This window comes from Epinephelus moara, chromosome 9, assembly GCF_006386435.1.
Source record: "Epinephelus moara isolate mb chromosome 9, YSFRI_EMoa_1.0, whole genome shotgun sequence".
NCBI lineage: Eukaryota > Metazoa > Chordata > Actinopteri > Perciformes > Serranidae > Epinephelus > Epinephelus moara.
Window position 1 is genome coordinate 31,517,977 of NC_065514.1, and position 13,960 is coordinate 31,531,936.

At 39.9% G+C, this 13,960-nt stretch overlaps 1 protein-coding gene across 2 annotated transcripts; it reads right to left on the reverse strand.

Annotated features, from left to right (window-relative positions):
• Positions 1 to 1,596: 1,596 nt before the first annotated feature.
• c9h2orf42 (chromosome 9 C2orf42 homolog) lies at positions 1,597 to 13,711 on the reverse strand. 2 transcript variants are annotated; one of them, XM_050053099.1, is made up of 9 exons: positions 13,608 to 13,711; positions 12,040 to 12,438; positions 11,251 to 12,009; positions 8,711 to 8,830; positions 7,978 to 8,082; positions 5,766 to 5,873; positions 3,934 to 4,034; positions 2,972 to 3,125; positions 1,597 to 2,899 (listed from the first exon to the last, which is right to left on the reverse strand). In XM_050053099.1, exons 2-9 carry the CDS (start codon positions 12,386 to 12,388, stop codon positions 2,667 to 2,669), a joined length of 1,929 nt encoding a protein of 642 aa, XP_049909056.1. In that variant the 5' UTR covers positions 12,389 to 12,438; positions 13,608 to 13,711; the 3' UTR covers positions 1,597 to 2,666. The 2 variants fall into 2 exon arrangements, with proteins under 2 accessions (XP_049909056.1, XP_049909055.1); XM_050053098.1 differs by having other exon boundaries at positions 11,251 to 12,438.
• Between the last annotated feature and the right edge of the window lie 249 nt (positions 13,712 to 13,960).

Here is a 13,960-nt window from a genome sequence, read left to right on the forward strand (position 1 = left end):
CAATGCTTTGAGATAAATGCTAACACTAATTTTCAGTAGCAAATGTTACAGTGGCATTTTCAATTAGAAATAACAGATGCAAAACCAGAAGTTTAAACCATTTTACAGTTTAACATAATGTCTTATTTGACAATTGACTGGGCACATACGTGTTCTCCTGCTCCACTTGTCAATTCTGATTTTACCGCGCTGTCCTGCTATTTTCATATTTGGTAATCCTCTCAGAAAGATGCTTGAAATCCTGAAAGTCTGTTTTTGTCCATCCTCCGAATAAATATTCTCTGACAGGCTACCGCTGAGCATTTTTCCTCGGAAAACCACTCTACCTTTAATCTGATTTTTATTTATTTATGTAACGGGTTTGGTTTATGACAATACTCGACGGCTGGTGAGTACAGAGGCCTTTAATCTCAGGCTTTTCTTCAGAAGACAGACTTTTACAGTCATGCTGTACAAGATAATCCACGTGGTGACTGCAGTTTACTGTTGCTGCATTCACGTGGTTCTTGAAGGGTGCAATTTCAAAAATTGTGAAGTCGCTATTCTGACTTTGGTGCATTTGTGAGCTTTAAGTGCTAACGTGGAAACAACACAGACATTATAAAGAAGATGTGTTGTATTTTACTGCTCAGAGCATTTAAACAACACTTTGTTAACAGTTTGAAGCTTTATATTACCAAACAATTTTGTCCCAGACTTGTTGCTGCACCAGTACATCTCCCAAAAATTCTAAAATATTGCTTCACCAGATTAATGTTAATAAACAGATTTCTAAACAATCAACTCAGCAACTCCTGTACCAAAATTTTTGCGACTTTCCTGTTGTTGCTCCAACCTGAGGGAGCGTTCACATGAAATTTCCCAGTGGGGGACCCGTTTTTCCGATTATTCCAACACCACATGAATGCAGGGTTATTTTCCCACTTAAAAAGAAATACTAATGGCTGACAACTACCAGTCGATCAGTTTGTAGTGGGCAACAGCCAATCAGCTTTTAGTATTCGTGTCCTCCTTGTCCCACACTCTGGGCACTTGAGTGTATCACAACCACAGCACTAAGCCAAGCACAGTTAAAACATAATTTCAAGCTTTATATATATTCAAGCTTTAAGGCTACTGGCCTTAAATTGTGAAATAATTAAACATAAAGTAACACATTTTAAGTCATGCATTCAAGCAATCAAGAATTATATTAATTTCTACTGTTGACCATGTTCACCATTTTTGTTCAGCATGCTAGCATGTGCTAATTAGGAGTTTAAAGTACAGGTGATTTCAATGAGAGTGTAATTAATTTGGAAGGTAAATGACCATAAACCAAAGTATTGGACAAATTGAAATTTTGAACTGATGATGGTCCTAGATTAATAGTTAATTTTGCACTATCACTACTACTACTACTACTATTATTACAATTCATCCTGATGGGGGATGGGAATGTCTGTACCAAATGTCATGGCGATCCATTCAATAGTTTTACTAACTTTTCCTAAGAGAAATTTTGCTACAAAACAAAAATGTCATCCTCAGAAGGAAATCGATTAATCCATTCACGAGAGGGTTATTTATTTTTGCCAATAAAGAGAAACTTTGTCAGTTAAATGTGTTTTATTTTCTTTATGTTAACATAGAAAAACAATCAGGACAAAAATCCTTCTTTTTAACACACATAGATGTTTTCACACCTTCAGGAAATAGGATCTACAGAATGTGTCATTTCCCATAGGAACCAGCACATGTACCTGTTTTTAAAGTGGAAATAGACATTATCTTATCATTGTAAAGGAAATGTTGTTATTGCACAGTGTAAGGGTATTCAATAATGACACCATCTGAGTTTAGATCGGTTCCCTGTGAGCCTTGTTGTCACTTCGCAATTCTGTCTGTCACCGGGTACAATCTCTTAGGAAAGTGAAGACCCAATTTACGGCACAAAGAAAGTGCATCAACCATTGTGCAACCGAGACGGGAGAAAAAAGGCGTTTTTATTTTCTCCAGAAGCTATTGGTAGCCATCAGTTACCAAAGAGTATCATGTAAGTTTTATGCAATAACTATCCCCAGTGGTGGAAGTAGTGGACAGTGGAACAACCACAATAACTGCTGAAAACAAAATGCGGTGCGTCATGTGTTGCTGGTAGTTGCGAGGCTCTGTGGAAAATAGAAAGCCATCCAGTTTTCTTCGCAACAGCGGTGCCGACAATAACGCCACTTGCAAATGATAGGGGAGGGTAAAATTGGAAAGTCATCTGTTTCCACTTTAAAAATGCTTTTAAAAAATGATTTAAAGTTCTTATTTTGTGTCACTAGCCGACTGTTTTTTCTGTTTTACTGGTTGTATGATCTGTCTTGAATAAAAATGTTTAGGTGCTGTCTAAAAACATTAAATATTTTTCCAAAAATATACTTCTCTTTTGTTTTTTGTAAGTTTGATGTTATGAATATTTTGAGGAAAAGGAATTATGATAAGTGCTTCACTACAAACAAGATTGTCTAAAACTACTGTTGATCAGTATCACACTGTGTAATTCACATGGCAATTGATTATTTATAAATTGCCTAATATAACATTGATATATTGGTAATGTATGTATGTACGATAAACTGCCCCTGAGAGGAAGTTCCAATTTATTATTGTCAGTGTATAATAAGGAGACCAGAGGGCTATCAGACAACCACCTGAAGGATTTCAACAGCCTTCGTTTGTTTGGATTGAGTTGAGTCTGACTTGTTACAGCCTCCTTTATCCGCTGCACTGATTTTGTCACAGTTCTCGGGCTGGCCGCTCTGCTGGTGGCCAAATTCAAAGCTGATCCTGAGCTCTCCCATCTGACAGCGAGGAAGAACGTCTGGGATCCACTCGATCACAAATGGACTGGCCTCCTTCTGATCTGCTGGCCCTACAAAGATACCGCGGAGTAAATATACAGCTGACTTCTTGGTGCTATTGCAGCTGAAAACAAGTCACTCACCAACTTTAAGGAAAGTGCGGAGCTCCATCGGTTTTATAGCCTGTGGCCGATCTGTCCTGTATCCCTCTGGTTCAGGCGGAGGATCAGGGCAGCGAAAATGTGAGTAAGAGCCATCTATGTTCTTTACAAAACTCTGAGAGACCTCCAGAGGCAACTGGTGGAAAAACAGTGGGGTAGAGACAGATAAAGAGGAGTTTAGTGAATCAATCCATATCTTCTTGCTTTTTGGCAACTGGACTGTAGGGCCCCGTGTCCACAAAGGCATTTTTTCCAAGCTGAAAACGCAAGGCCCTCCTCAAGAAATACCCAACTGGGAACATTTGAGAGCGCTTTGTACAGTATGTGCAGCATTTTTTCAGCTGAGACACTTTGGTTGCGTCTGGTTGCTGTGATACGGAATATCCGCGTAAGTAAACATGTTGGCACAAGGTAGAGTACTTGCTCTGCATGAGGGAATGGCTGAAGCATGCAGAGAGACAGGATGGCCCCGCCAGTCTGTGTGGGTTCATTAGAGGAAACATATTAATATATATACAGTAAAATAAATTTCTCCTTCATTGTTGTTGTCCAACACTCATACATGGAAAATGTTTGTCCTCACGGTGTTTGACCCTTCTTCACTGTGAATAAACAGCTGAAGTGACAATGATGAGCACAGTGTTTTTACCCAAAGTTAAATATTTTTCAACTCTCAGCACTCTGAAAAAAATAAAACACCCAATAAGCAGCGCTGAGTGCAGAATAGGCACTCAGCGCCTTGTCCCATTGCTGCCGTTTGTAGCACAGTGTAAATCCACGGCACTCCCATTGCAAGCATTAAAAAAATACACTGGCCTCAGAATGAAAGCCTTTGGTGGACACGGCCCCCAAGAGGACAATGTTCAGAGAGATTTACTGAAAAAAACATCCTGAAACAATGAAAGCAAGGCAGACAAAAATAGGGAAGAACAGAGTGTTTTTACCTCTGAGGTGTCGAAGATGCGTTTGACCTGCATGAGGTTAGTGATGTGCCAGGTGTACTTGGAGAAAGAGCCGAGAGGAAGTCCATCATTTCTCACAAATGCTGGCGTCCACACAAACAAAGAGAGAGAGTCTGTTCATGTTCAGTTCAGTCTTGTTCATGTTTGTGGTTTGTTTAGAGGTAGAACAATTGTTCAGATCCTTAAAAATCTAACATAACAATGTAAAAGTACTCCATTACATATAAAGGACCTCGATTCAAAACTCTAGGGGCCGTATTCACAAAGCTCCCTAGTACAAGAGTTGCTCCTAATGACAAAATTCTAAGAAAATTCTTAGAACTGTGCCATTTTCTTTGAATTTCCCCTTAAAGTTAAGACTAGGACCGTGTTAAGATAAAAGTTATTCACAGAGCATCTTAGACCTTAAAAGAACCCCTAAGGTGAAAAACTGTTAGGAGTGGGTGGGAGGATTTTTAAGAGGCTTAAGAGTTTGGTGGAAACACAAAGAGGTCGGAGAAATATTTTCCAAACACTGGATGACAGTGAGTAAATGAAATGCAACAAATAAGATTGTGCAGGAATAATATGTGTGGTTGATCTCATTAGGGATACACACACATTTCCCACCTAACACTAACGTAACACTAGAGTGAACAATACCAAGATATTTTGAAAAATGCAACAGTGCATCAGTGATGACTTATGTCTATCTCAACCTTCCATCGGCAGAGTGATCACACTAACAGTGACAAAGCTTTCAGTCAGCAGTTCATTTCATTTCCACTGGGTTTTCGCACTGGGCGTGTCTGTGACAACCAATCACATTTGTTAAAAGAATACATCATACCTTGCAACTGGATCACCCACACCTCCTCACTTAGGTAAAAGTTTTTGTCCCTTCTTTGATCAGAGTTGCTCTGAGAGCTCTCCTAAATCACTCCTAAGCTAGGACTCCTTACAAAACAATTTTAGACTGAGTTAGGAGCTCTCTGAGTGTTCTCAGAATGTTTGTGAATATGGCCCTAGTATTGTCAACACATGTACTTAAAATCTCAAAGTAAAATGATTTGTTCTGCTAAAGATCAGCCCCTGTGGCTGATAATATTATATCTGGCATTTTTAGGTGTTAACACTGATGCATTACTACTGTAGCTGGTTGAAGTGGAGCTACTGTTTAACTACTTTACATATAGTTAGGTGGTTTAGTGCAGTGTTTTAATACCTCCAAAGGGTCATGAGATAAATCTGAGATGATTAATGAGGGTTGGAGAGTTCTGCAAATGTGTATTCATTTTTTGTAATGTTCTCTAATCTTTGCTGTTTTGTGAAATATTGGACATTTTTTCCTCTTGGGGCCTCAAATACTTGTATGTAAATGTAACAAGGGGCCAAAACTACACATACTGCTTAGTTGTAAGAGGTCCCAAGTCAATAGAGGTTGGGAGCCAATGGTTTAATCGTTAACATTGCACTCTACTTCGTAAGATTATCATTTGTTTTTTATGTACAATTTTAATCTGCAAAATAACTACAGTTGTCATATTAATATAGAAGAGTAAAAAGTAAAACATTTCCCTGTGAACTGTATTGGAGTAGGAAATGTAAAGTAGCATAACTTGGAAATACTTGAGTCAAGTACAAGTACCACAAAACTGTATTTGAATAAATGGACTTTCCACCAAATGTGGCAGTGTTTACCTGAGATATCTGGGTGTACTGCAGTACAAACACTGGTAGCTCCAGATTTCCAGGAACACAAGTGTGAAGAGAATCACCTAATTAATGATGTCTAATAAATAATTAATATAATTAAGTAAATGATATTGTTCCACCTGTTGTGAAGTTTGGCAGTCTCCTCTTCTTGGAGCCCAGCGACAGACGATGCTGCAAAGCGTTGAAGAACTCCTGTGGGATGTGGTAGACCAGAGGTTGTGGTTTCCCTGATAGAAAAACATCAACACCAACAACTTCTTTTACTGCATGCAACAAACAACCAAAGCTGGTCATCAGATTAACATGTTTGAGGGAGTTTATAGTTCAGTGTGGAGTGATTAAGACTTATGGGTTGCCAGATTGTGAAAAATCCTTTTTATTCCTTTTTATGTATTAAATAAATAGTCATTTTGGGAAATATGTGAATTCTCTTTTTTCCCCATAAAGTTAGATGAGATGATTGATACCCATCAAGTCTGTGTGGTTAATATAAGGCTACAGCCAGAAACTGGCTAGATTAGTTTTGTCTTGGCTGTAGCGTCATATGGCCAGAACACAAACTTATGAAAACCCAATATGAATCTATAAAACATTATTCCTCAATATTTGAAAAACTATTGTAGTGGAAGAACCTTTCATTAATGACATTTATAAATGTTATGAAATCATTAAAGAAGGGCGTTCCTACTAGTCATCCATCAAATTTGGTTAATAAATTGACATTAGATATAAACCTGCCAAATATTTTCTTTTTACAACCGAGAAGCCCACAACTGTTGTTACTAATGGATTACTATCAGTTCATAAAGTCCAAATAAGGTGATTAACTAGGAATAAAGCCAATATGCCATTACATAGTATGCCATATTCTCAGATTTTATTTCAGTCAAAGGATGATGTCCGTTTTGATGACTATATTTTTATAGGTTTGGCCAGTGTTTCCATCTGGAAACTAAAGGTATCCAAAGACTTCATTATCTGTATCTGTATTCTGAAAGAACACTGGGAGTGAGTGGGGTTCATACCAGATGTCACACTGAATCCGGCAAATGTATTTTCTAACCTAATATTCACTAGCTATGAAATTGTTGTGCCTTCAAAGCATCAAAATGATTTAATAATGGCGTAAAATATATTTGTCTGAGCCCCACCACTATGCTATTTAAGTCAATATTAAACAGATAATAATACAATATCAATATAATTAACATACCCATAAAATAAATAACTATGCCTATGAAATAAACATATAAATAAATGTAAATATAAATATATAAATGAGTCAACAGACTTAAATAAATTAAGTTTTTTTGTTTTTGTTTTTTTTGAGGATGTTTTTCAATGGACTACTTTTATTTATTTCAGGGGACTGTTATTTATTAATGCCACAATTATTTTCCAGCTCTTTTTATATCCATCTGTTTAAAAAAAAACATGAAATACTTGGTACTCGGTGCTTGGTGATGGTGGACACTAAGTCAAAATTTCATGAAACTTATGGCTGATACCTACGCAATGTTACATCTTGAATGGATGATTTTTTTCTAAAGTATGAGGTAAAACATTGAGGGGGTGTTTCAATTTTCGGACTGGGTTTTTTTTTTAAATGGGGGACATTTAACATATGCAGCTAAAAACTACAGGTTGTAAGCTTCATTTTGATGTATAATTTACAGGGGTTTGAAAGACATCCAGCTGCCACACCAGGCTTTTGTTTCACTACTCATTAACATGACACCTCCTCGGCCTTGATGCGAGAGTGATAGCCAGGAATAGTCAGCTGTCAGCCTGCTGCCCACTGTGCACTCACCCAGTGGGGGCAGAATATAGTGATAACAGAACTATCTGTTACTATCACATTATTTGTGCTTCCCCACATTTGGATATTTGGGACATCCCTACTGGTAACATAGAGACATTTAGTTTAGGTAAGCTCACCTCCGTGGGGTGGTGACTTCACCTGGCCAAGAAATAATTTGGCTCACATTTACTCTGAAAATTACGACCTGTTATTTTACACTTTGGTTTTTGTACATGTTAAACAAACAAGATATGTTGCATTAAGTGAGCTTTAGAAGTGTTGGTAGGTGGTTTTTGTTACCATTAGACAGAGCCAGGCTAGCTGTTTCCCCTGTCCCCAGTCTTTATGCTAAGCTAACCAGCTGCTGGCTGCAACTTCATATTTAATGTACTGATATGAGAGTGGGATCAATTCTCTCACCTAATTTTTGACAACAACACATAAAAGCAACATGTGGAACCCCAAGTGCATACTGTATATGCAGTGAAATAATTAATCAACACACAGTGTGCTTAACAAACCATCTTTACCATCAAACTGGTAGTGCATTGTCTGGTGGATCCTCTCTGTGACGCTGGCCAGCCACTGTTGGAAGCCCATCGTCACTGTGCGCTCATCCACAACATGCGTACTCCCTGAGACATAAACACTCAGATTAGAAGATCAAGTACAACAAACACTCATTCATTATCTTTTTAGTATCAGGGTGGACCATCCTCCAAACAGATATTTAGTTGTTAAACATCTGTAAATCTTTGGCCTGTCAAGTTTAATTAAAAAGGCCTAGAACTGTTTGCAAATTGAATGTTAAAATATGCTCTATGTCCACTACAGTGCAACCCTGTTCTTTTCAACAGTGGATCAGGATTAGTGCTGCAGGATTAGACAGAGGGATGATAAAGATAGAGACAGATGTCTAAGACGTTGTAAGGCTCTTTAACAGACAGATTTAGGCAGCAGAAAGATGAAAAGGCAGGGAGGGGAGGGCAGACAGGCAGCACCTGGAGCCTTCAGCCCACCAGCACCAGGGGCTTTCCTCTGACCAGCTTTCCTCAGGCCGGAGGCTGACACTCCCTCCTTCCCCACCCCAGAGACAGAGGCCACTGAGGGGGCTACGTGGAGGCAAGAAATTTAAGGAGAGGTTGAGAAGGATAAAGACAGAAAGAGAAGGGAGGACAGTGGAAGATTCAGACAAACACACTTTGGGGAATCATCCTGCATTAATGATAAGTGATATTTCAGAAGGTATTAAGATGAAACCACCAGAGAGAGATTCATCCAGGCGAAGTTTCTTTGATTTATGAAGAGAGTTGACAGATTCGGCCTGTTGCAGAGGCTTCTCACTGGGACTAATTGCTCTACAGCAGGCGTTTTGCTGCACACCTAAAGAAAAAAAGGGGGAAAGATGGTATTAGCAACAGGTCAAATAAAACCAAAGAATACATTAAAGGAATAGTTTGATATTCTGAAGAAAATTTGCTTCTTTAGTGAGAGTAGAACCATAAGCTTAGCTTAGCATGAAGACTGGAAACAGAGAAAACAGTTAGACTGGCTCTGCTTGAAGCATAGACTGTATAAATAATAGACACAGCTACCGTGACGTTACCCATTGGTTTGTGCTTCGAGTACCATTTTGGCTATCACTATCTTGGACTTTTGAAGCAAGAAGTAACCATATTGAGATGAGAGGGTGGAGCTGACTTATAGGCTGTGGTGACACCGCGCTTATAGCCTGTCACTCAAAGTGACCTGCCCTTAATTATGCACAACTTTAAGTTTTAATAACCATTAAAAGGCTGAGTTATATAAAATTCACCCCCGTACAGCTGTCATGAGGGGAAATAAGCTACAGAGACCAAAACTGTTTTTGTACCAGGCTGTAAACGTGTTTATTTTTTCTGTAAAGTTGAGCATTTTTACATGGAGGTCTATGGACATTGACTCACTTTTGGAGCCACCCTCAAGTGGCCACTAGAGGAACTGCAGTTTTTGGCACTTTGTCATTGGCTTCATTTTCAGTACCAGAGGCTGCTGCTTGGTTTGAAAGTAAAATAAGCACAGGAATAAATAAGAGATGAAAAGAATAGTACACAATGGATTTTTTCATCAAATAGTTAATCAACTGTTCAAAAGTTTTTTTTTAAGTTTTACAACTAGAGTCTTCCTGTGGGATATCTCAGGGTAGAGGTCACTGATGTTATAAATCTTTGCTCAGGTTGTTGTTTTTTTCTTTTTTATGATTGCTGTAATTCATATTTGGGACCTTGAGATCAGAGCAAGGATCCCTTGAAGGTGGATTAAATGTAAATACATTCAGTTGCCAGTTCATTAGGTGCACCTTCCTAGCAAGTAATGTAGTGGTAGTTGATGAGGCAGGTATACTACTGGGTAGATTACAGAGGGGGAAGTGGGTATACTCTCTTTTATATTTCAATGTCTTTTTGGCTTATAGGTAGGTCAGAAAAAGAGGTGGGTATACTCCATATACCTGTGTATACCCTCCACTACACCACTGTTCCTAGCTATTACTAATGCAGTTCAATACAGGAGTGCTGCAATAAGTCCTATCTTCACGAGGGTTACAGTGTTCAGGTTTTGTTTAAACAGTTTAAGAGAGGCACTGAATCAACTGTATGGTCATTTTTGTGGGATGTAGTTTGTGGTGCTCTCTCTTAAACAGTTTACACAAAAAACCTGAACATTACAACCTTAATTAAGGTAGGATTTATCCAGGACTGTTGTATTAGACTAAGAGGACCTGACCAACCGGTGTCCGGACAGCAACCTACTCCTGAATGTCACCAAAACTAAGATGGTAGTGGACTTCTAGAAGAAGTAGGAATGGCACTACACCCCCCTTTTATATTAACAGGTCCTCAGTGGAGAGGGTTGAAAGCTTCAAGCACTTTGGTGTCCACATTACCAAGTACCTGACCTGGGTACTGCATACTTACCCAGTGGTGAAAAAGGCAAGGCAGAGACTGTTTATAGTAGACGCCTGAGGAAACACCGGGAATCCCCTAAAATACTGAGGAATTTCTACTCTACTTGCACCATAGAGAGCTTCCTCACTGCCTGGTATGGAAACAGCACAGAACAGGACAGTAATGCCCTGCAAAGAGTGGTTCGTTCAGATGAACACATTACAGGTGCAGCTCTACTGTGCATAAAGGATGTTTACACCAGGCACTGCAAAAATAAGGCCAGGAGAATCATCAGAGGTCTCAGTCAACTGGATACCTGCCTTTTTCCCCTGCTGAGGTCAGGAAGAAAGTACTGGTTACACCAGGCCAGCAATGAGAGGCTCAGAGCTTCTACACTCAGGCCACAAGGATCCTGAATGAAAACCCTGTCACACAAAAATCAAAGGAACTGAAAGATTACATTTCACTGAAAATATATATATGATTTCATGTGACAAATTATAAATTGATTGATTGATTGATTGATTGATTGATCTATTTCTAGCTAGGTGTACCTAATAAACTGGCAACTAAGTGCATGTGCCAGTTTTATGTTTTGTCTGAAAGTGGTCTGGGTGAGAAAGCAGTTTCTTTAGGAGGGCAAAAATGAGAGAGAAAAGTCTGAAAATGTTTTTGCGTTTTGTCTTCAATACAACTATATACTGAAAACTGAAGTGTAAAAATTACAAGTTGTGGTTGTGGATAATTTTATGGCTGAAGTCCAGTCATCACCATAATGTTGTCAGGCAACCAGTGGAGATTCTTATCCTCTTGGCAAGAAAGCAAAATATCAAACTATTCCTTTAAACTGACAGAAGAAAACAGACTCGGTTACTGTACCACTGGGGGTGTAGCTGATAAAAGCAGCAAACTCTGATGCCAGCTTCTCATCGCTTGCAAAGGCACACACACAGGCGTAGAAGTGAAGGCATGGCTGTGACGTGACCGAGCTGGGAGGTGGAGGATGAGAGTTGGTGCATCCACCTGCTCCATCAACACCAGGCTTACTTCTCCTGCTACTGCTAACCTGACAGGCACAGTGGAAGACTGCATCTTTCTGCTGCTGCTGCTGCTGCTGCTGCTTTTCTCCCCTTCTCTCGCTCTTTGAAACCTCAGACAGTCCGCCTGCACCTACAGTGAGATGCAGCAGCCCCAGAGGATGCTGGGAATCTGTGTGGCACTTCACTACCAGGGTATCTTTTGCGACACGCTGCACCAGTGGGCCTGGAGACTCTGTGGCCAGCCTCCACAGCTCTTCCCTGGCTTGAATGGAGGCCTGCAAACCCTCAAGGATGGAGCTCTTTAAGGTCAGTGGCGTTGCACAGCTCCTACACTCTATTGCTTGCTTGATGTGGATGCAGAGGCTGTCTGAGGACTGTTTTGAACTGGCCACCGCTGATTCTGTCTCCCCTTGATTTGACCTTTGACCCTGCTTGCAGGATGGCAAAAAGCAGCGGCCCAGATTGATGCGCGTCAGCAGGGTGGCACCGTCACCTGTTGCTATAGCAGTATCAGTGGGAACAAGTTCAACAAATCCCAACTGTGTCACTGTGGCTCCTCTTCCTCTATGACACACTGAAAACACCTGCACTCCTCCACCTGAGCTGCTGCCCAGGACTCCTCCTCCACCCTCGCGCTCTTTCCCTGCTCTCTCCTCACTGTCTATTATCACTTTTACCACCTCCACCGCACATTTCTTGCTGCTCCTGCCCGCTGCCGAAGACGCATTTCGGAGGGAAATCCCACATGCTTTGTTCTTGCAGCTGAGCCCACGGGTGCCGTTGTAGACCCCGCACTGCGGACACTTACGAATGCCCCGCAATGTGGCCCTCCCCAGATTGGAGAGGAAGGCGGGAGTTATGGATGTCTTCCTGTTGTCTCTCTGCTTTGCAGCCAGGTTGGCCTGAGCAGTGGACGTCTGAGGAGCGGAGGCTGAGACCACACTCGATGAGGAGGACACTGTTACTTCAGTTTCCATTTTGGGACTCTTTATCACTAACAGTTTAGTCAGACGTGAAGGGATTCAAACTGGACAGAGAGGGGAAAAAGAAACACATACATTTAGCTTCATGCATTCATCACAACATACATTTCTGCGGAGATTACAAGAAAACGTGAACTACATAACCAATCAAAAGTTTATCATCTCCTGCCACAAGAGCTTGATTGATGTCTGAAACGACTATTATATATTTCTGAATGGTCTTTCATGCTTTTAGGTTGTAGATGGTCCTCTTTACAAAGAGATGATATTTTATGTGAAGGGTTTGTTTTGTACATGGAGAAAAAACACTGTACAGTGGTTCAGCCAGACTGGCAAATGAAAGGGCAGAAAGAGACAAAGAGCCCTCTGAGCAACAGTTGAATAAGAAGAGAAGGAATCAGCAGTCACTAGTGAAAGAAACTGAAAGCTGAACATCAAAATGTTAACAAACTTAAATAGGAACTGGTTCCTGTTTACTATGGACCATAACACGGTCTGACAAATCTCAGGTCAATATTGATAGCCCAGTTGCACCATTGAGGATCAATAATGATCGAGGAACACTTGGATTTTTCTAAACTGGAAAACAAAATCAAAATCCAAGTTCCAACAGTATTCTCCACTGTCATAAAACAGTTTGGGGACATCAACTAAATGGAGGTTTGAACCATTTAATTCTTCTTTTGGGGCAAAACTACTCCAAATGTAAATAAATCATTTGGTATCTGAATTATGCTGTTTTTATACCTGCTAAAAGTAACATTATCAAAGGAAAGAAAAAAACATCAGTATAACAGGTGATTACAAACTTTTAAATGGCAGTGTATAGCCTACGGAAATACAAAAAAATGTAAATATAAATTCTGACATGTAAACAGGTTGTAAACAATCAGAAACCAGGTTAAGCCAGTGCAGTGTAATATCACTATGGCAGTAGTATAAAGTGACATAATTGTATCACACAGTGTGTGTAAAGTGACTAAGACAAAATCTGGCTTTTTTAATAAAATTTTAAAATTGCAATACTTAACTTAAAAATCATATTGCTTTCTTAAGTTTTGCTGACAATTTTACTACACTATAAGTTAAATTACTTTATCCTTTAAATGTATCACGAATATGTTAAAATGCTGCTCTACGTCGCTGTAACACACCCCCAGGTATCACACGGATTTACTGCGTGTGTGTTTTTAGAAGCAAATGTTTAAACTACCTGTGTTTGGCTTCTGTTTGGTCAGATCAGCTCCACTCTGGCCTCCAAAACCGTCTCGACCGTCGCCATTCCTCCTTACATCCCGACAACCGCATTGCGCCTGTAACGACACTCCCCATTGGTCGGAGACCGTCACGTGGGGCAAAAAAGGGGGGCGGCCTCTCTGGGAGCGCTGAATCATGGGAGGTGTAGTTCATTTATATTGGCGGGGAACGCTTGACTTTATGTTACTTTTCAGGTGTTTTCTTGTTGACCTCAGCTTTTAGAAACACTCAGTGAATCTCACATTATAATGTATCCACTCCCACTGTATTTAAAGTATCATTAGTGTTGCATTATGCTCATATTTTTAT

Excerpts from the sequence above, each read along its gene's own strand:
- c9h2orf42 (XM_050053098.1), bottom strand. The coding sequence starts at position 12,388 with ATGGAAACTGAAGTAACAGTGTCCTCCTCATCGAGTGTGGTCTCAGCC. Across the intron at positions 8,083-8,710 it reads CCTGGATGAATCTCTCTCTG|GGAGTACGCATGTTGTGGAT; the intron begins GTGGTTTCATCT and ends TTTATGTCTCAG. Across the intron at positions 4,035-5,765 it reads ACTGCCAAACTTCACAACAG|CATTTGTGAGAAATGATGGA; the intron begins GTGGAACAATAT and ends TGTGGACGCCAG.